At 33.5% G+C, this 21,544-nt stretch overlaps 4 protein-coding genes across 6 annotated transcripts in view; 2 read left to right on the forward strand and 2 right to left on the reverse strand.

Moving 5' to 3' along the window:
- The first annotated feature begins 288 nt into the window (after positions 1-288).
- IntS10 (integrator complex subunit 10) lies at positions 289-3,796 on the forward strand. The gene is made up of 9 exons (XM_018444809.1): positions 289-660; positions 872-939; positions 1,073-1,316; positions 1,386-1,890; positions 1,960-2,285; positions 2,433-2,597; positions 2,653-2,911; positions 2,987-3,153; positions 3,208-3,796. The coding sequence occupies exons 1-9, from the start codon at positions 508-510 to the stop codon at positions 3,223-3,225; spliced, it is 1,905 nt and encodes a 634-aa protein (XP_018300311.1). The 5' UTR covers positions 289-507; the 3' UTR covers positions 3,226-3,796.
- A 513-nt stretch (positions 3,797-4,309) lies between these two features.
- Positions 4,310-10,170, reverse strand: Sec31 (COPII coat complex component secretory 31). Its single transcript, XM_018444946.1, has 14 exons — positions 10,039-10,170; positions 9,532-9,734; positions 9,144-9,463; positions 8,940-9,043; positions 8,602-8,847; positions 8,256-8,534; positions 7,780-8,151; positions 7,574-7,694; positions 7,189-7,494; positions 5,976-7,108; positions 5,249-5,314; positions 4,886-5,122; positions 4,707-4,778; positions 4,310-4,646 (listed from the first exon to the last, which is right to left on the reverse strand). The coding sequence occupies exons 2-14, from the start codon at positions 9,732-9,734 to the stop codon at positions 4,458-4,460; spliced, it is 3,648 nt and encodes a 1,215-aa protein (XP_018300448.1). The 5' UTR covers positions 10,039-10,170; the 3' UTR covers positions 4,310-4,457.
- A 67-nt stretch (positions 10,171-10,237) lies between these two features.
- Positions 10,238-14,238, forward strand: LOC108720778 (polypeptide N-acetylgalactosaminyltransferase 3). Of its 3 annotated transcripts, none has more exons than XM_018444948.1 (12): positions 10,238-10,381; positions 10,453-10,614; positions 11,123-11,501; positions 11,575-11,684; positions 11,752-11,932; positions 12,024-12,193; positions 12,285-12,452; positions 12,533-12,632; positions 12,743-13,152; positions 13,274-13,416; positions 13,559-13,825; positions 13,907-14,238. In XM_018444948.1, the coding sequence occupies exons 3-12, from the start codon at positions 11,353-11,355 to the stop codon at positions 14,036-14,038; spliced, it is 1,830 nt and encodes a 609-aa protein (XP_018300450.1). In that variant the 5' UTR covers positions 10,238-10,381; positions 10,453-10,614; positions 11,123-11,352; the 3' UTR covers positions 14,039-14,238. The 3 variants fall into 3 exon arrangements, with proteins under 3 accessions (XP_018300450.1, XP_018300449.1, XP_018300451.1); XM_018444947.1 differs by having other exon boundaries at positions 10,475-10,614; XM_018444949.1 differs by lacking the exon at positions 10,453-10,614.
- Positions 14,239-16,797: 2,559 nt separating this feature from the next.
- LOC108720779 (MDS1 and EVI1 complex locus protein EVI1) overlaps positions 16,798-21,544 on the reverse strand; it is a 35,405-nt gene continuing 30,658 nt past the window's right edge. Inside the window, exon 3 of the mRNA XM_018444950.1 lies at positions 16,798-17,042. The gene's annotated coding sequence lies outside the window, so the exon portion shown is untranslated. The remainder of the gene's footprint in view (positions 17,043-21,544) is intronic.

Below are 21,544 nucleotides of genomic sequence, written 5' to 3' on the forward strand. Positions count from 1 at the left end.
GAAATAGAGCCTCGAAAACTCCGGGATGACCTCTCTCAGATTTTTCTCTGAATTTTTAAAGGGATTAAGAATTAACAGCAGCAGGTATTATTTGGTGTTCGTAATCAATAAGTAAACACAGATGTGTCAAATATTTATGTTGATAAAACTGAGTGCTCTGATAAATCATTTAAATATTTTACTGCCATCATATTTGATACATTTATAAATATTACGGGAAGCATAACACACACACACACACACACACACACATACTGAAATGCGGGGTCTGTTTTTTTTGGGTGAATTAGTGTACACTTTTAGAACTTAAAGTAAAATAGGTTATGTTTAATATTTGGTGAAAGCGAGAAAAAGAGTTCTAGCAGTGCAGTGTAGTGCAGGAATAAAAAACAAACTATATAATACACTGAGTGCTTGGTGAGTGGTGTAGTTTGGTGTGGTTGTGTCATATACGACTACAAGCGAGTTATATATGCACGTCGGAGTTACTATATATAATATTACATTATGTTGGAAAAACCATCCGGTACGGATAATCAGTTATCCAAAGAAGATTATTTAATAATGAGAGCTAAGAAAGCATTGCCGGGTGATATTTATGCCGCTAAATCCTGGTTGATCACTGCAAGATCTTTATTTCCTCATAGTGCAAAAGTTCAGGTTAGTCCTGAGTCGTTATTGTACATACATCTGATTTTTTTCTTTATTTTATATATTTACTTTATACTTTTCTTCTTATTTTTATGCGAGTGAAGTAATTAATTTATTCCGGGAAGTATCTTCCATAATTTGGAGTTATTAGTTTTAAATTAAAGTTTGTAAAATCATATGGATAGTGATGTTCAAACTTTTCTACTTTTCCACTTTTCAGTTTGAGGCATATCGTATCGAGAAACTGTCAAAGAATGTAAAAGAGGCAGCAAAATGCTTTAGCGAGATGTGAGTACCAATCACTATTGAAATATATGTGTACGTTGTATAAATATATATTTAATATAATAATTTATATATTATTTATATAAGTACTTTACATTTGTACTTTTTTTAAATCTTTTCGTAAATGTAAACACAGATTTCAAAATTTTCCGGATGATCGCGATATATGGAAAGAGATAGAAACAGTGACAACGTGTCTTCGCTTAGAACAGTGTGATAGCGAAGCTGAATTTCTGTGCCAAATGTTCCAACACATCCCACAGGATTTACAACATAGATTGCTTGTAATGACAGCAGATCATAGCGAAGATACGATGGAACATTGTAAATTATTGTTATTGCTACTGCGCAAGTTTCCTCAAACCATAGCAACTCATGGAGTACGTATCTCAAAATGTGAACAAAGATGTTTAATTTTTACAAGATGTTTATTTGCATTATTGCTTTAGCCACGTTTGGTGGAAACTTTGTTAACTGCAGAGAAACACAATCATCCAGGCCGAGCTGTGAATGGTTTCAGAAGATTATTGGCATGCGAAACATTGCCACTGCTTGGTGATGCTGTAGTAGAATTGAGTCCTCGTCTTAGTTTACGATTGTTATGCAAGGCTGTAGAATTTTACTTAGCATACATACAGCAGCCACAAGACACGCAAATTCAAAATCCATGGGACAGACTTTTTCAAATCATGGAACTGATGGGTAAGAAATTAGGGTGGGAATTGAGCAGTTTATTCGCTATGCCTTGGAATCGTGAAACGTACAGTGATAGACTACAGCAGTATGCAATTGCGCACAGCACTGGTCTGTGCGACGAGCCTATTGTCAGGCAATTACTGATGTGCACAATTGTAGTATTATTGAGAATATTGAACGAGCATAATGCTCTCATTAACAATGAAGAAATAATGTATTGTCTTGTAGAGGCTTTTGGAGAAGAAGTATATTCTGCAGGTGAGATGTTATGTTCATGATTATTGGACAATTCATTTTTGTACTTATATCTTAAACTCTATGAACCAGAATCTAAATTGAAAAAGCGAAAGCGAGATGACAATGCTGGCACAGTAATAACTAGTGACAGCGACTACAATGGCAGTGGCTTAGCATTGGCAGTAAAGTTGTGGGATTTATTACATAGTAGTGACTATCTTCAAAGAGAGATAACTAAATTGAATCAACAATTGCGAATAATATCCGGAATAGATAATTGGCTGAATCTATTCTTAACAGATTTAGCAATATATAAAGGTTTACATCATGAAGTAAGGGCCAGATTATTAGAAGGGAATACTTTATCTACTAATATTCGTTTGGCCTGTACAAGTTTCTTTTTGAAAGATTACCAGGTATGCTATGATTATATTCGAATGATTATATTTTCATTAAATCTTAATTATATAACAGTAAATAATGTCAGTCTTATAAGACAGATCTTAAGCTTAATTATATAGTGTATTTTTTTCACTAAAGCTATTAAATAATTTTTCTTCTAGGCTATGTTGGAATATATTGTTGCAGTAACAAACTCGTTACCTACTACATCAGGCAAAATATCTCACACTCTGACAGTTCCAAGCACGAGACATTTACATTATTTGACTCTTGCTCGTTTTCCTATTTTACAATATTGTTGTAAATTGCTTCTTTTAGCTATAAAGGTAATAATTTTTTTAAATCCTTTTATATTGAAATATATGATTGATTTGACTTTAGGAAAATTTTTCTTCACCTGGAAATATTGGAGATTTGTCTATTGGACACGCATTGGTCCTTATACAGATAGATTGGCCGCAAGAAGCTAATCTTTTAACTACAATAACAGAACGAATTCTCAATCGTGGAAGTTTTATTTATCCATTATTCCAATCATACATAATATGTATAGATATCTTAGAAGAATTAACGTATTTATGGTCTGACCATGGTGGAGGAGTATCATTAGACATAACAACAGGAATGGCGATTATACAAAGTATATATAATATTCTTTAATATATGTACTATTATATATTGTAGAAATAAAAAAATTATATGAGAATCATTCTAGATCGTCGTGTCACTACGCGTGGTGCTGATAAAGGAGTACGTGAGGAATTTAAGCAAGCCATGCGTCAACAAGCCGCACGAGACGGTGCTGTATATTTAGATGAACTATTAGAGAAATTTATTATTAATGAACAAAACGTCATTCTGCATAGCTTAGGTCGGCCACAAACGTTCAAGTAACTTGTCAAGTATTGTATATTTGTACAAGTTCGTTGGAATGTGTGTGCTGATTTGCGATAACTACAGTTTTATCATACACACGCTCGAATAAACTTGAACAAGCATGCTTGTGCAAACTATAGACATAGTATACATAGATCATTAAATAACATAACAATATCATTATCGAGCATTTTGCATTTAAAATGAGATATATATACATTCGAATGTTGAAGAAAACGGAGATGCTGAGTACAAAAAGTGCAAGCAATGTGTGAACAGACATTCTGATTAGATTTTAGAATCTTTAGTTTCAACTGAACGTGCAACATCGCTATACACGCTCCGATTTACTTCGCAAGTTTGCGCAAGTATCGAATGAATTTTCATATTTGCTCGAGTCACTTGTGCAAAATAACTGTGTGGTTTTGTTACACACACGCTTCAATGAACTTGTACAAGTGGCTTGCGCATGTATACTTGATAAATTTATTTGAACATATATGGCCGACTTTAATTCCAAACAAATTATGACTACAAATGTGTAGTGACACTCAAAATGAATTCATCCATTGAATTAATTTGAAATTCATCATACATTTGTAGTCATAACTTGTACACAATATTTTTTTTTAATAGTATATAAACAATTTCCCCAACATCCATAACTCAATTCTTGATTATGTTGTTTAACAAGAATAATTATGTGACATTTTATAAATTATTTATAAGATTTTAAAGATTTTATAAAATATAACATACGCAAATTAGAAATATAATATACAATTAAAAAGAACATATAACTTTTATTTCTTGCAAAATCCTATTTTACATATTAAGTATACAGTAAACACAAAGTGGAAACCAATGTTTTAAGATTTATGAAAAACATGTTTCATTTTCTCGTATAAGATTTTAATGTTATAATTATATATACAAATGATTAAAAGGAAGTTTTTTTAACATTTTGTCTGTAGATTTCTTAGATGGACGTTTTCTCTTTGTGTGAGTGTGTAAATATTTTATTTCCTTATATATATATATATATCTTTAACAATAGGATTAATAATCAACAAAATAATGTAAAATTACTCTTGAGAACTGATAAAATATAATTTTCGAGGCAGAATATATAAAATTTGATTAGCAAATAATAAGTAAATTGATTACAGATATATAATTGCTACATTATTGATTACTTATTATCGATTGGTATACAAAGTTAATATAACAAATAATCCTCTCATTAAGGCTGTTTACAATTATAAAAATTCATAATGAATATATATGAACAATTTAGATTTTGGGGCATTCTATCTAATGTAAACGCTCAATTGAAGGGCACTTAGAAGTAATACTTTTATCCCAGGCATAAAGGAAGCTATTTGACTAAAATCTGGTCCTGATACTAATTGTGTATGTAAGTCTAGTCCACCTGTATAATTGCCATTTTGAATCATCTGTGATATTTGATGTAAACCTTGCAATGTATTTTGAGATAACTGAAAAAAAGAATTTATATTACATATACATAATGTACAATAATATTACAACTGACTTACTTTATTTTCTCTAAGGCAATCGTATAGCACTTCCAATTTTTTTGACACATCTTCTATCTTCCTTTTGATTTGCTAAAAAAAATAATGCGAATACAAATATTAACTTGAACATGTATGGCTGGCTTTAAAAAATGTAAATACATGTAGGTATTATTACATATATGTTAAAAAATGAGTACCGGGTTCTTTGCATTTTCATAGCATTGATTCTTTAATTCATCCAATATCGTTTTTAAATGCATATGTTGCTCGGGTATAGGTGCTTTAGGTTTCTCAGGTTCCGCAACCCTTGCAGGCATTACAGATTGTAATGGTTCAACTGGTTTGTCAAGTGGTACCGGATTCAATACACCTTGCCTGAATTGTGGATTATAAACCGTAGGAGGTTCTTGATAGAAATTGTCCTGAGGTAATGGCTGAAAAAGTTATGTCAAAATACAAATACGTAAAAATTCGTGCATATAAATTCATATACAAAAAATTAAGTGAAAATCGACCGTAAAATGTTCAATACGATTAAAAATTATATGTAAGGCACTTACACTTGATTCTGGTTGATTAGTTTGCAATGGATGCATTATTGGATTTTGTAGTTGATAATCCTTTGACTGAAAAATAGAAATAATTTATTCTTAACGATGCATTCTTAATATAGACTTTTTAGCCACTTTACAGTGGTGATTGATAACGCGTCTATAACACCATGAAAGCTTTCAGACAACAAAGCTCCACTAATTCACCTTAATACTTAAAGTGATAATAACACAATGTATGAACAAATTTTTTACACTTATAAAATTTATGACTTATAAGATATAAATAACAATAATTTGCATGAAATCAGTTTCAAAATGCAAAGCAGTTTGAACTTTTTTTATATAACACCGCTTATTAGTTCATATCACACAAATATAAAAAGGTTACATTATAATCAGATTAATTCTATTAAGTATGGAAGTAGGTAACACTAACAATAACAATATATTCTACGATAACATGAAATATTATAGATATAGCATTCTCGACATGTGAAGCCGACTACCTTAACGTCTACACCCTTTGAATGTTTTGCCTTCCACTTCTTAGTACCAGAATGTTCCGCAGACATTTCGTTGTATAGTGCCAGTACTGGCTATATGATTTTAATATATACATATATCAGTATCTAAAGGTAAGAGATTTAGTCGAACGAAAGACAAGGAAATAACGTGAATAGGGGCGACTAATCGGAACTGAGCAATGGAATTGAGTAAACTCGAGATTATTTACCTGTGTTCTGGAACTTGTCGCAATAGGTGGATCATTCCATCCAGATGGTTGCGGCGGTAATTGATATGTATTTTCGTTCCCGTATGTCTGCATTTGTGAAGTAGGTTGGGATCTGATAGGATCGTACATTTGAGTCTGTGGCACATTTTGCAATGGTGACATTATGCTTGGCTGAAGCGGCTTGTATGGTTCTGGTTCTTTAGGATTATTCATAAAATTTGGCGGTTGGCTGGGATAGACGTTACTCGGTATAGGAACCTGAGGTTGATATGAATTTTGCTGAGGGTAGCCAGGGACAGGTGAGACTTGCTGAGAATTGTATAATGGATTTGACGACGGGAAAGTATTCTGACCATATGACGGAGTGGATTTCACAGATGGATCTATCAGATATTTTGTTCTCGATTGTGGTCCGACACTGGACGGTCTCGAGCCACTCAAATTGGAACCGGATGTTGGTGGAGGCGGAGGAAGAGGTTGCGCTATAGGAGGCTGCGCTACTGGGGTTTGATTGTACGAGTGTGATGTAGAATATTGATCGTAAATTGTAGATTGCACTTGAGATTGAGAAGGAGGAGGAGGAGGCATTCCATACAACTGAGACGGCTGAGTGTTAAACTGGTTTGTAGGAGCTCCGTAAGATCGTTTCAGTGGATTTGTGTTCCAGTTCTGTACAGGTGTTGTTTGCTGTAATGGTTGCTGCAATGGATTACATGGGCCTTGTGACACTCTTCGTGTCTGTTCATAATAACAATTCTGAGCTGCAGGTTTTGTAACATGCCTCTGTTCTTGCATGTAACTTAAAGCTTTGAATAAACGATCTCTCAGCATCGAAACTCTTTGATCTTGACTATTCCCAAGATAATTTAAGGCAGCTTCTAGATCGCCTTCTGCCGCCAGCATCTCAGCGTACTGAGACAGCACTGTAGCAATTTTGTCTTCTAGCTGAACTTCCCTGATACCTTGAAGTTCCAAAGCTTTCTGCATTATTACCACCAATTCTACCACTTCTTGAATATCACCATCGGACACTTCAATTAGTTTATTCAAATTACCGGAGCAAATGTAACAAATTTGTGCTTGTTTTTTAAAAATGGGATTTTCGCATGACACCAAGCGATCGCCAAGCATATCTGTTATATACAATTCATGTTGTGAACATATGAGAACAGTAAGTAATTATAATTAATTATTTCTATAATATTATACTTACCGCACAAGATAGATCGTTCCTGTGTAGTGGAATGTGTGAATATACCAACTAATGCTTCCTTCCAACATTTTATATCACTGTTCTTAACAACTTCTGCCCAATTTTCACTAACTAATGAATTGATGAGAGAATTTAATGCACTAGAGTGCTCTAAAAAGTACTTATATTGGGTACGTGCTAGTAGTTCGGGACCAGCGGCCATCGAAAGAATTATAGCATCGGCGTACCTTTTACTAGCAAAACATAAAGATACAGCGGCTTCAATATTTCCTAAGAGGATGGCTTGAGTGATAAGACCATCTTCATCTAAGAAAACAATGTAAATGTAAATCGTTTGTAAATTTATTTTATTATAGTATTAATATTATTGATATGTGTTAATTACCATCAGAAGTATTTATGATATAATTACTATCTGCAGGCTTATTTGACGATAGTTTTTTGTTTTGCTCTTGTGCTATAGCATCAAATACAGTACTGTCGACCATAACATTTCCATTTAATACCTAAATCAAATAAAAAAAACATATATAATTAAAGTTAAAACAGTGTCTAGAAAAAGTACGATGTAAATATCAGTTAAAAGCTTACATTATTGAGATTAGAGACACCTTCTATAATGTTGTTTATATCATCTTGAGGCACAAACTGATTCAGCTTATTATTCATTATCTCAGTATTGTAGCCCAATATCTCCAATATACTTTTTGTCATATTTTCATCAAAGTAAGCACCTACACATCTCCAGACTTTTTTGGTATGTTCATCCGGAGACTTATCCATCTTTTCTTTACAAAACTCGTTGAATTGCTCAGTTTCCAGTGTTGTTTTTAATTTGTTGGAACGTTGAATAAGATTGGGTTGTACAATTACTTGTGATATAATAACTTTCCTATTCGTTTTTTTGTTTACTAAGTTCGGATCAGTAGGCTGATTCTCGAAAATTACTAATTTACCACCAAACTGAAAATCATATTTTTATATTAAATAATTATACTTTATTACAAAAGAATATTCTCTGTCTAATATAATAAATTGTACGGTATAAAGCAGAATTAAAAACTTACTCCAAATGATGCTCCAAATGGTCTTTTTAACCATTTAGGAGCTTTTGTTAATACTGCTGTTGTTCCTGTCTGTATTGTAGATTGGGCGAAAGGATCCATTCCTGGGAATGAATCTCCTATTTTGTTAGATGTTTCTTGCTGTTGTCCACCTAATAAAGAATAGACAACAGCATGCCCATCAAAGCTACTGCCAACAATTAAACCTGGATTCCTAGGGCACCAAGATACATCAAAGTTCCACTGAGCTGTTTGGGCTAATTCACATATCACCTCACCATTCTGTCATTAAAAAATGATAATACTTAAAATTTGACTAATTTATTGAAATGTATATTCAAAACATTACCAATGCATTTGAATTGGGGTTCCAACACAAAATTCTGTTATCCTTGGCACAACTCAGGAGTAAATCAGCATCCTGTGGATTCCATGCGATTGAAAGAACACCACGCTGATGACCTTGTAGAGTTTTTAAAGGAGACGTTGGAACTCTTACGTCCCATAATTCAATGACAGGTGTTTGATCATCTTCAGATGCCAAGCATAATTGTGTTCCAATATCTGGATGCCACTGGGCAACTTTCCAGCGTACCTATACATAATTAGAACACAACAATTGTGAGATCTTTTCTAAACAAAAAGATGGTGTATTGTATCACAATGTCAAGATAGAAAAGATTATACCCTTGAATTTGTATCCGTCAGTTTGAATAATGGTTTTTTTTCTTTCACATTCCATATAATACAGTATTGTGAAAATGTGGAAACAAGAATGTCTTTTAAATGTACTGTAAGATAAAACGAGAATCATATTGGCTATTGATAAATCCAGATTTGTATAATTAATTTTATCATGCAACTTCTTTGAGCATAACTTGATATAAATACTTTGTTTGTTCCAGGCAATATGTTGAACATCTTCTGATTGCTGGCTTCTAGAAAGGGTTGTCGGCGTGTTTGTATTAATATCCCAAATATAGATTTCGCTTTCTGTAGCACCCGTAGCCAATTGATTTTCTTCTCGGAAGGGATTAAAATCCATTGCTCTGACAGGACCAGTGTGCCTATGAGGACTGTTTATTAGGCAGTTACTGTCTCTAGCCAATAACTTTGCAGCGGAATAGATTTTTATGGTTCCATCCTCACAACCGCCAACAATTATACCTGCTGGATTATTTCCATAGGATCCCCAGATAATTTTGTGAAATCTAAATTGACAGTCACTTGATTAGTCAACCTCTGATAGATTACATTTAATTTTATATAAGTAACTGACCTATGATCACTAGGGACACTAGTCTGGAGCTCCATTTCATATCCAGGCTGTTGTAAATTCAGCGAATACAGATCTAAACTGGCAGAAGTACTGAAACTGGCGTCCAACTGCTGTGCCGCTGTCCCAGCAGCCAGCATGATGGGATGTTGAGCTGGTGGAGACCATGCTACATTCACTGTCTTTAGCAGCTCTTTGACTTTCATCTGTATATGATAGGAGAGAAAAACCTGGTCTTAACGTCCCTTAACGTATATTTTGCGTTAATATTAATTATTAGAAAAGAAATCCTTTCGTCAGTAACACAATGGCATCGAAGCATGAATATCCGAGCGAGAGCAGTGAACTGCTCCAAATTGCTCGTAAACGCAATGGGATAATAGTGTCAAAAAATGCAATCGACATTGCTGCCACTGCGTCGGGGACCAACTGCGTCCCGTCATTCGAGCGAGACGCGATCGTCGGGACGACCAACGATCAACGTTTTGATTGAATGACGCGTTTTCTCACCTTGATTCGTGTCTGATGCGGTCGTAAACAGGGAAATTCCTGGCAAAACGGTAGACGAGGATCCGGCGAGATGCGACGACCCGTCAAGTCTTCCAACGTGGCGTGCTGCACGCGAATTGTCGGCGGTGCCGCCCTCTCTTGATATCGTCAGCGCATACGACATCAACGATATATTGCGGTATATCCTCGTCCGACTGTGTTTCCGCGCGTCGGCTGCTGCAAATGCTGCAATTGCTGTAAAGTAAATTGTGCTACAAAACAGCGAATGGCGAATCGCTCCGAATCGCTTAGCGTCGGAGCGTTCGCTTTCGTTACTGAAGGGAGTTAGAACGTTCAAGACAAGGTAATATTAGTAAAGTAATATTACACATTCGCTTTTCACGACGTTGTCGACTGACTGAACGTCCATTTAAGTTTGCTTGTCTATCGTTTCCAGTATAATAGTACTCCATTCGCTGTCTCGCTTTTATGGGCTGCATTTACGGGATTGCATGAGACATTGCATCACCGGTTTCTACGCGTCGTGATAAATTGTTGATTGTCTTACGAAGGTTCAACGTCTACTTTCACTTAAAAGTGAGTTACAACTTACTCGACTCAAGAATTCGAAACAATTGATATTTTACACGATATCGTGATTAATTATTGTGTTTAAAATTTGTTATAAATTTTTTAATTATTTGCTTTTGCATTTAGTTTAAATGCTGCAGAATAACTTTGATTCAAGAGCAATTATTATATAGTTATATTTATCTATTAATATTTTTTATAACACTATTTTTTTTATATTAAATTTTATCTCCTAAATATTTAGATTTCCTTTGCGACATTACTATCTTGCAATTGTAAAATAATGTTATTGTTATAAAAAACTTATTTCTTATATTAATATAATAAATAATGTTTTTATCATATCAGTATATAATAAAAAAGTATATTCATACAATGCTAATACAATACAAACTTAGATTTACTATACAAATAAATTTAAATATTGATATAAAAGGCATGCTAAAAGATAAAATTATAAGTCCCCTAAAAAGCAGTCTTTCTAAATCAAAATAATAAACAATTTTTCTTCCAGAGTCCACTTTAGAAGTTCATGGAATCTTCCTTTTTTTGTCGCAATGACCTGACCTATCGATCACGAAGAACTCGTGATAACAGAGACTGAATCTGCGTGATAATTTCAGACAGCTTGGTAAAATAAAATGAAGTGGGACTTCTTAAAACTGATCAGTTATACATGAATTGATCCTTTGTCGATATATGTTCAGGATATGAACAAGTGAACAAGATTGATATTATGGATTAATGAGCAGCAGAATGTGGCCTAAATTAATAAGACGATTACGACAACGTCGAACGTTAATTGTTTTCTTGATCATTATATTCATATGCCAATTTCTGCTTTGGTATAGGAGGAAAGAGAAAAGTGTTAATTTACAAAATAACTTTATCCGGTATAAATTAACAGTTACTTGTTATTTAAATTGATTTAAATGTTGATTTAAATTCAGCATACTTCTGTTACAGATCACATGAAAACCAGAAAGATTACATTGACCAACGAGGAATTCATGTAGTGGTTGGTCACTATATAGGAGACTCTGTGGATTCCTTGAAAATTCCAAACATCACGAAAGGTAATAAATGTAATACATTAGATGAATTCTGTGAGTTCTGTGAAATATTACATTTTTTTTTTTTTAGATGTTATTAATCAAAATTTATTCAACCCACTGCCGTTTGAAGGCAAAAATGGAGAACCTGTAGTAATACATCCAAAAGACTTTTATAAAATGCAACAGTTATATCAAATTAACCGATTTAATTTAATGGCTAGCGATAAAATACCGCTAAATCGATCTCTTCCGGATGTTAGGAAAAAAAAGTAAGAGTGTTATTATCTAATTTGTCAGATAAATTTTTATCATTTAATTGTAAAATGTCTTTTAAACAGTTCTATTTAAAAAATTTTACAGGTGTATTTCACGATACGCAAACTTAGGTAATTTGCCGAAAACGTCAATTATCATAGTTTTTCATAATGAAGCTTGGAGTACACTATTGCGAACAGTACATAGCGTCATCAATAGATCTCCGAAAGAACTACTAGAAGAGATTATTCTTGTGGATGATAACAGTGAAAGAGGTGAATATTCAATTAATTATAAATCCATAATATCAACTTTATTATTATTTGTAACAAATTAATCTTCTGTCACCTTGTTATTTATTGCTAGAATTCCTAAAAAATTCTTTGGATGATTACGTGAAGAATTTGAGCGTTCCTACAAGAGTTTTAAGATCTAACGAACGAATAGGATTAATAAAAGCGAGATTGTTGGGTGCGAACGATGCTAAAGGTGAAGTTCTCACTTTTCTCGATGCTCACTGCGAATGTACAATTGGTAGGTAAACTATTATTATTTTATAATAACATTTGAAACAGTCTTTATTATATACAATATTGATATTGCAATATTTGCAGGATGGTTGGAGCCACTACTTGAAGTGGTTAGTAAAAACGCAACAAGAATAGTCGCTCCAGTAATTGATATAATAAACGATAATACATTCAGTTATACAAGGTAATTATTTATTTTTGCATTTATACCAATGTGATCTTGATAGACAGTCTTAATTGTTTATGATTAAGACTTTATTTTAATCAATATTCTGAAAATTATTAATTTTGTAGATCGTTTGAACTTCATTGGGGTGCGTTTAACTGGGACTTACACTTTCGTTGGCTGACGTTGAATGGCCGTTTGTTGAAGGAAAGACGCGATAACATTGTTGAACCATTTCGAACACCTGCAATGGCAGGTGGGCTGTTTTCAATGAATAGAGATTATTTCTTCAAGTTGGGGAGCTACGATGATCAGATGCGAATTTGGGGTGGTGAAAATTTGGAATTGTCATTTCGAGCTTGGCAATGTGGAGGCAGCATCGAGATTGCTCCATGTTCTCATGTCGGACATCTTTTTCGAAAGTCTTCCCCTTACACTTTTCCAGGCGGCGTCGGAGATATATTATATGGCAATCTTGCTAGAGTCGCTTTAGTATGGATGGATCAATGGGCGGAGTTCTATTTCAAGTTCAATCCTGGTGAGATTACTATTAATAGTGATACATTTTATTATCATATATTACGAATTTATATTTTATCTATTTAGTTAGATCTTAAATTTCATGGATGAGCGGATTCTTATATCTCGAATTTCATTAGAGGCAGCTAGACTGAGATATAAGCAGCAAATTCGTTCGAGACTAGCATTACGCGAGAAACTGCAATGTAAGAGTTTCGAGTGGTACTTGGAGAATGTGTGGCCGGAACATTTCTTTCCTACAGACGACCGATTCTTCGGCAGGGTATCGTTGATTCTATTGTATAATGCGATAAACTGATACATGTATTATATATTCACATATATATATAAACTATTTTATATATATATAAAATATTTAACTTTTAAATAGCTTTAAATTGAGATTAGTCGATTATTCATATCAGATAGTGCATGCTGAGACAAAGAAGTGCATTATGCGACCGGCTGCGAAAGGTTCTTATGGACAACCTTCAGGGAACGCAGTTTTACATTCATGTATACCGCGGCCGATGCTCAGCCAGATGTTCGTGATGACCAAAAACGGAGTGATAATGACTGATGAAAGTGTATGTTTGGACGCACCGGAACGAGATATGCAACAAAAGACGCCAAAAGTAAAAATAATGGCATGTAGCGGTCGCGAGAGACAAAAATGGAAATATAATGAAGAAGTACCGTATTTCTGACTGATGGAATATTAACTATGATAAGCTTCTTTTAGCGATTTTTACAATACCAATGATTATTTCTAGACGAAAGTAATTTTGCACGTGCCTTCCGAGATGTGTCTTCAAGCAACAACGAATGATGACACGCTTACAATAGCGGCTTGTACTAAGAATCTCGATCAACAATGGATCTTGGAACCAGTTCCTTGGAAGTGATAATCATAGTGTCAATATATTATTAACAAAGAAGAAAACAAAAAGCAGTGCCTTAATAAGCTGTCTATCAGTAACTAATTAATATTTTTACTGATACACTAACTGTCACGACAATCATGAGTGTCATTTTAATGAAAAATTAATATTTTTTTTTACTTTTATACTGATGAATTCAAATAAGATGTATATCTTTGCTCTACAACAAGATTTGAAATATACAATAAAAGAAAATAATTTATACTATTTATCTATTCACTCTCTCTCTCTCTCTCTCTCTCTCTCTCTCTCTCTCTCTCTCTCATTTTTCTCCATGACTTCCAATTCTGCATCATTAAAATTTCTTGAACATTCTTATTTTTTTTATATTTGCAACTTAATTTCGTTTATTATTTCTTCTAATCTCGTTTTTCTTCCTTTCTAATTTATTTCTATTGCATTTAATATTTTATAACGGGTAGTATATTTAAAAAATAAACACAAAAACATAATACTTTTTCACATTGTGCTTTTCATCTGGTAAATAGATCTCGTTTCACCATCTAATGGATGAGATGACTGTGCTTGATCACAGTTAATAATCTGAACATGAATGGTCCGCTTCGAGAATAAGAATGCGTCGATGCCATAATTATACGTGAACATCGTTTTGCTATATAATTTCCTATTAACGTTATCCTTCAAAGTAACGGCTTATAAACGTCAAGCTGAATAACTAGTTTGGAAGTATCTTAAATAAATGCACGTGGATCGCGGGGACACGTTCTTTAGACCGATTTGGCATTGTCTTAAATAGGTAATTCTCCGCTGTCACAATTCCGAAGAAGATGCGTATTGTTAGTGATTCATTGCTAGTTAAGGTCCTGCCGACGAGTCATCTTTATTGTCATCGTCGTCAAGGCTAAATCGAAAATACTTCAGTTTAACGTCGTTCCGTTGTAATATTGATGATGGATGTCATTTACAAGCTGCTTTGTGTTTTATGAAATAGTTATTATATAATATAAAATATTTCTTCTAGTATTATTTTTTCTAGTATTATTTAAATTCTAAAATTATATAAATTTGTAAAAATATAAATCTTATTTATAGATTTTCGAAAAAATCATCAAAAATGCAGGAATAATGTGCTAAAGCATGATACTGCTATCGAAAAAACTATTCATATGTCAAACATTTATTACGTATAAGAGAAACGCGAATAAATACAGTTTTAAAAAATATTCAACTTGTCAAATTTGATGATTATTGAGTTCTATGTTAAATTTATCTACACTTCTGACGTACACACCTTTTTTATTTTAAACATTCAATTTAACTGCAATACGCCATTGCAGTACATCAACGTTAATTTCTAATTAAAAGTATATAACGTCTCATAGATCTAAATTCCTTCCAATCCATTCTGATCAACTTATATAGGCAAATATGTTTGTAGAAGGTTAACATAATGTAGTTTCTCTCGGCAACATTTATTCCATAATGTACTATTATTTCTGCATTCTTGATGATTATTTTGATTTTTCAATCCGTATCATATGAACAAAGCTTAAAATGTATGCATTCTAATATATAATAGCTTGAGAAGTATCTTACATGTTTATGTTATTTTTATCATAAAATTCCCACGCAAAAAAAACACAAGTCATCATGATATCGAAATGACGTCAAAATGACTCCAAAATGTCTCACTAAAAGTCACTTTTTATTTACGATTCGTTTTAACGTTATTTTGACTTATTATGACGCTATAGTGACTTATTATTTTTCTTGAGTTGTAATCATAAATGTAACGTTTGTGTATATAAAATTTTTTTAATACTGATATACCTGTTTATAAAACAATAATTAAAGAGCTGCATATTATTGTTACTTCTCTCACTACGTACATTGCTTTACATTGCCATATTCTATAATTGCAATTATGATAAAAATTTGTCTATATAAATATTATATAATTGCGCATAATAATGACAAACGCAACATTGTTTAACAATTTTGAATAAATTATTTATCAAAATCTGAAGTCTCAAGGTCAATTGGCGAATTGATTGGAAAGTCATTATATCACGACGCGCGATAAGAGATCGATCTCTGTCATATCGTTTCGGTATGATTTCGAGTCAGACGATACAAACGAGTTGCATCCGAGGGCTACTTGGCACAGTTTACCAATATCTGGGTCAAAGTCATGTCCTCGGTGAGGCTGCAGAGAAGGCACTTAGCCCGAAGCGCACTATTCCGCCCGTGCCTTTGGATCTGATCACCTCCAGGCCAAGTTTGGTCGAGATGAGTGAGACTTTTATTTATGGGATTCACGTCGTCTCCGAAACGAACAATTTTTTTTCCCATCGAATGTAATCGAAACAGCACTAGACACCATGCATTTTGCACAATGTTCTAATTAAATTTATTCTTTAATTAAAGAGAAATTTTGTGCAAGAATTTATTTTATATAAAATTAGTATAAAAATTAGTACAAAATATAATATACGATTATATTTAATTTAAAAAATGATGGTAGACGTCATTTAATAAATATTAAATGTCTAATATTATTTACTTAAGATCACTTATTCAAATGTGCGCTTGTACTTTAGTTACTTTTAATATAAACAGGACTGTAATTTTATAAGGGATGAGAAATAGTTAATCATCATTTGTGCTTAAGGCGGCTACGATATAATTAACTCTGGATATCCTGAATGACGCATCATGTAATGCCTTTAATTTAATTTCAGTTGTGAAAACCATAGCACAGGAATAAAATGGATATAGTTTAGGATATGTCTCATAATTTTCGAAATTTATCATCAAGTCACGTCACCAACTTGTTCACTGGTAATGCAAGTGTTCCGGTTCTCATACACCTATGACCCTGGTCAAGTCCTCGTTTCCCACCTTAAATTGCGGTTCTTCTTCTTAATGTAAAGAGAAAAAAAGAACTTAATTCTTGAAAACAAGCTTGTTTTCGGTTGAACCCGCCATTGACCTTCTTAACGTACAGCTGTAAAAAAAAAACAGATGATTTTAAAAAGCATTTGGATGCATGAAAGAAAATACCGCACGATTTGAATATTATGAACCAAAACAATATTATAAACTAAAAGCCAGGCTTCAGCTTATACTTGTTCAAATTGTTCAAGTTTATATCGTTTCGGAACGACTGTGATACATTAATGATATCTGGCAACTAACAAAAGTTTCAAGAGTAAATGTCGTTAAAAAAATTGAATTTGTAAGAAAAGAATGATTGTGTGTGATTATTAATTTTTAGAAGAAATAAATATGTCTAAAAAAAGTTTTCGAAAATAAATAAATAGAATATTGATTTTTTTGAAAATAGAAAATAATCTCTCTCTCTTTATAAATATATAATATAAAAGTAAATATAGAAAATAAATTTATTAACTGTGTGTGTGTGTGTGTGTGTGGTGCACTGCTTACGCATCAAGTAAAAACAATTATAACAAATTATTTTCGCTATATATATATATATATTAGTTATTCTTTTTGTTAAAGTTTGTTCTTGTTGAAAGCTTCGAAAGGATTTGGTGGAGAGTAAAATTAATACACAATTAATACACAAATAAGTCTTCCTTATATATTGAATCATTATATATATATATTTTTTGCATCAAATATTACATATTGACATATATACAGTCATCATTGTGCTGCACACACAAAGGCGTGACTACGTAACTATAAATGTCATATGGAAAATAGGAGTGACGAACAATTATAGGATCGTTGACAAACGTCATCTTTACTCGATCATCCCGTTTGATGAGCCAACCGCGTCCTCATGTCATGGCAAGGATTGAACAGTTCAATGGATCATTCCGGAAAGCAGTTTTAATTAACAATCCAAGCAATAAACGCGAGTTACATAATTTGCGAAAAAATTTTTAATTATTACAGTTTTTATTCGAGTAATAATTTTTTTCTGATACCTGTATAAAGACATTTACGTTAAGTTCTTAAGACGTTAATTAAAATGAAAGAATAATTGAGATGTTTATAAAGCTATTTTATAGAATTTCGAAGTTAAAAATAAATTTTCTTCACCAAAGTGAGAAATCTTCAATTATTTTTAGGAATAAATCATTGAAATGTAGACGAAGACGTCGTTCATCTTTCGCGCAACATACAGTTTATTAAAAGGGAACGTATCTTTTTCATTGCAACAATAAAATAACACTACGATCGCTCGTCCGATTAAAGGCACTTCGCGCCTTTTCCATGTTCTTCAATATTTGACTATAGATATAAGAAGAATCTGTAGGATTGAACTGAGCTTGAAAACTTGTGTATGTATCGTGTATGTATATGTGTGTCCTTAAATACTATTTCTAAAGGTAACGAGCGCTTTATAGCTTCCTCCACTCGGCACACGGCATCATTTCCGTGGCTAATAATAAAAGTACGTATACTCGGTAACCTCGGTCAAATCACAATCGTGGTGGTACGATTTATATTTATATGTATATATTATCTATATTCACACACACACACACACACACACACACACACACACACACACACACACACACACACACACACACACACACACACACACACACAACGCGCGCGCGCGCATATATATATATAAATCTGTATATATATATTTTTGTATCTATATACCTCATATAAAAATTAGAGATAGTATTTATACAGTTTGTCTTAATACATATCGCGCGGTTGACTATATATAATTACAGGATGGTGGTACGAACACTCGTGCGAATCAGATTGACAATTCTATTAGAATTCGACGAATAGTAACGATCGAGATCGTGGTAGGGCCCAAAGATGGCTACAGGCTTGACTTAAATCTCTCTCTTTCTCTCTCTCGTAACTAAAATAATAAAAATCTAAGCCGGACTTAAATTAATTGAAATAAGATGTTACGTCGTCGTGATGGTATACGCATAGCTGCGAGATTAGACTGACTTTGGTCCACATATCGCGAAATTTTCTCTTTTACTCGTAAATATTCGCTTAAAGTCGTCATTTCTTGAATGGCATTTATTGTCGAGATAACATTTAGACGTGTTATCGAAGAGATTCTTCATGGAATTATGAATTACTGAAAGTGTACACTTTAAAAAATATAAGTGTAGATTTAGCATCATAGGTGTTGAATATAATTCTCATTGTATCGGTGTTGATGTAAATATCAACATAGTGTGAATTTAACATAATGTGAATTTAACAAAATTTCGACAGGACGGAAAAATCATTATAGTGGCTCCGAAACAATGTCATATTTTGAAGTAAGGAATTTAATGAAATAACGAATTATAACAAACCATATTTAAGAAAAAGTTGTAAAACTTTGAAAATAGATCTTCGCCCTTTAAAAGTTAAACCCAGCGTACTAATGACACCCAAGTAGACTAGCAAGATAACGTCAAAATATTAAAATGAATCGTAAATGATTGAAAAATGATTTTTACACGTATATCATTTTACAGCTATTTTAACGTTCATTTTAGCATAATAACTTATATATTCTACTTAAGTATTAAATCCACATCTATGATGTTGAATTCACACTATATACCGTGTTAGTATCAATAAGAGCTATAGAAATCACATGATGTTAAATTCATATTTATATTTTTGAGAGTAATATCAACGATATGAAACGCGATCGTGGCATAAAGATGTAATCTTGTACAAAAAGATTTCAGGAATACTCGAAAGGTTTGACGCTTATTGCACATTGCTCATCGCAGCATTACTCTTACGGCTTTGTCTAACTAAGATTGAGCCTCGAATACGAATTCTAGGTATGTATACATCGCTCTTATGTGAAAAACGTTTGCATAGGCACAGTGCCGTACATTCTACATATCCTTATCATTAATGTCGTTGTTACGATACGCACTTATACGTATAGTCGTCGGAATTTATGATTCGCGACTGACAAAGGTAACATAAGGCTCGCGTGCTGAGGAGCACCGCAGCTCACGCACGCTCGAACAAACGTTACAGTTTCCTAACGGCGATCAAGCGCTCTCCTCTACTCTCCTTTGCTATTTTCTTTCTTCTTCTCTCTTTTTTTTTTCTTTATCTTTGCTTTGCCGGCTGTCGCAATTCGGCGGAGATCGGATGACCGAGAGTGTCGCAAGTGGACGTAAGTGACCGGTGAAATCACACACGCGAACTGGAACGAGAAGCCCCGAGATCAGATCGAGAAGTGCGAGGCGTGTCTTGCACCGCGAGAACCTGACGCAATTTAGTCAAGTAGACGCGGCGACGAAGACGGTGCGGGAGATGAGAGAGCTCTCGAGAGTCTCTCGAGAAGTCCTCTGGTTAAATTACGAAAATGGTACGCATCTCTCGTGTCATCTTCACGCAGCCGCGTTGTTTTTGACGAAACATTTGAACGTAAAACATCTTCTGGAGCTTGATATTAAAATATGATTTGTTCCGAGGACACATCTAAAATTACATTCAAAGAATTACTTGATTTCGTTGAAATATCTAAAAATTTAAGCAGATACAGATCTGAAAATAATTTCATTGTACCATCACAATAATTGTCATCAAAGCTGAAGCACGATGAGCAAGGCAGTAAAAAGTTTAGACATTCCAGCAACCAATAAGCTTAATTATTTTTCCGTCAAAATTATTTTTAAATCTGTATCTAATTAAACTTTTAGATATTTCAGCAAAACCGTTCTTTCCGTGTAGTCGTATCCAGGATACATATAAATAGCTGTTGTACCACAATTAAAAAGTAAGCGTATACTTTTGAATGGCTTAATCGTTGAAAGACATCTAAGAAGTTTCACAAGCACCTTTTTATCACAAATCTTTTTTCTATGAAATATAAATGATCGTACGGTATAGGATGCATGATTCATAGATAATTTATATTTACATAAAATTATTATATATTTGAATTTAAATTTATTATATATTTGTCAGATATAGTAATTTAAAAGAAAACTCGAGATCATATAAGAATATCTATTTGCGCGTCGATAACTGCGGGATGCTGCGAGAAAACCGATTTCCAGGTCTCGAAGTTCTGATCGATAGGATCTCACATCTCTTTCTTTCCCCATCACTCTGTCTCTCTTTCTCTCTCCCGTCAAGCCCCCTTTTCTTTCTCTCTTCCGCCTTCGCGAGGACTGTGAGACTCTCGCTCGGCGTGGCTCCTTTATTGCGTTTCACTTTCGCGATGAGCTTACCCGTTCGATCGGGGCGTGGCAAAAGTGTAACGCAAGAGAGGTCCGAGGCCATCGGTTGCGATCGGTACGCGTGTGAAGGAGAGAAACAGGGCCCGTGCGCGCCAGGGCTTCACCCGAGATCTGCATTGTGCGAGCTTAGTCACCGAGCGTTCGCAAGGCCGTGTTACGAAACGTCAATAATAAGAGTAAAATGAGGAATTCGCCGGCGGGATCAAAACAAAAAAAGATAGAAATATGAAAAGACGAGTAGAAATTTGAGGGAGCATAAAAATATCGGATATTTTATTGGTTATTTTCGGGG

The sequence above is a fragment of the Mycetomoellerius zeteki genome, unplaced genomic scaffold (genome assembly GCF_001594055.1).
Source record: "Mycetomoellerius zeteki isolate Tzet28-1 unplaced genomic scaffold, Tzet1.0 scaffold155, whole genome shotgun sequence".
NCBI classification, from domain to species: Eukaryota; Metazoa; Arthropoda; class Insecta; order Hymenoptera; family Formicidae; genus Mycetomoellerius; species Mycetomoellerius zeteki.

Coding starts and splice junctions, on each gene's coding strand:
- IntS10 (XM_018444809.1), top strand. CDS start 508: ATGTTGGAAAAACCATCCGGTACGGATAATCAGTTATCCAAAGAAGAT. Junction 940..1,072: donor GCAAAATGCTTTAGCGAGAT/GTGAGTACCAAT, acceptor ATGTAAACACAG/ATTTCAAAATTTTCCGGATG. Junction 1,891..1,959: donor AGAAGAAGTATATTCTGCAG/GTGAGATGTTAT, acceptor TCTATGAACCAG/AATCTAAATTGAAAAAGCGA.
- Sec31 (XM_018444946.1), bottom strand. CDS start 9,734: ATGAAAGTCAAAGAGCTGCTAAAGACAGTGAATGTAGCATGGTCTCCA. Junction 9,044..9,143: donor TATTGCCTGGAACAAACAAA/GTATTTATATCA, acceptor TTTATCTTACAG/TACATTTAAAAGACATTCTT. Junction 4,779..4,885: donor ATGAAAATGCAAAGAACCCG/GTACTCATTTTT, acceptor TATTTTTTTTAG/CAAATCAAAAGGAAGATAGA.
- LOC108720778 (XM_018444948.1), top strand. CDS start 11,353: ATGAGCAGCAGAATGTGGCCTAAATTAATAAGACGATTACGACAACGT. Junction 12,194..12,284: donor GGATGATAACAGTGAAAGAG/GTGAATATTCAA, acceptor ATTTATTGCTAG/AATTCCTAAAAAATTCTTTG. Junction 13,153..13,273: donor CTATTTCAAGTTCAATCCTG/GTGAGATTACTA, acceptor GAATTTCATTAG/AGGCAGCTAGACTGAGATAT.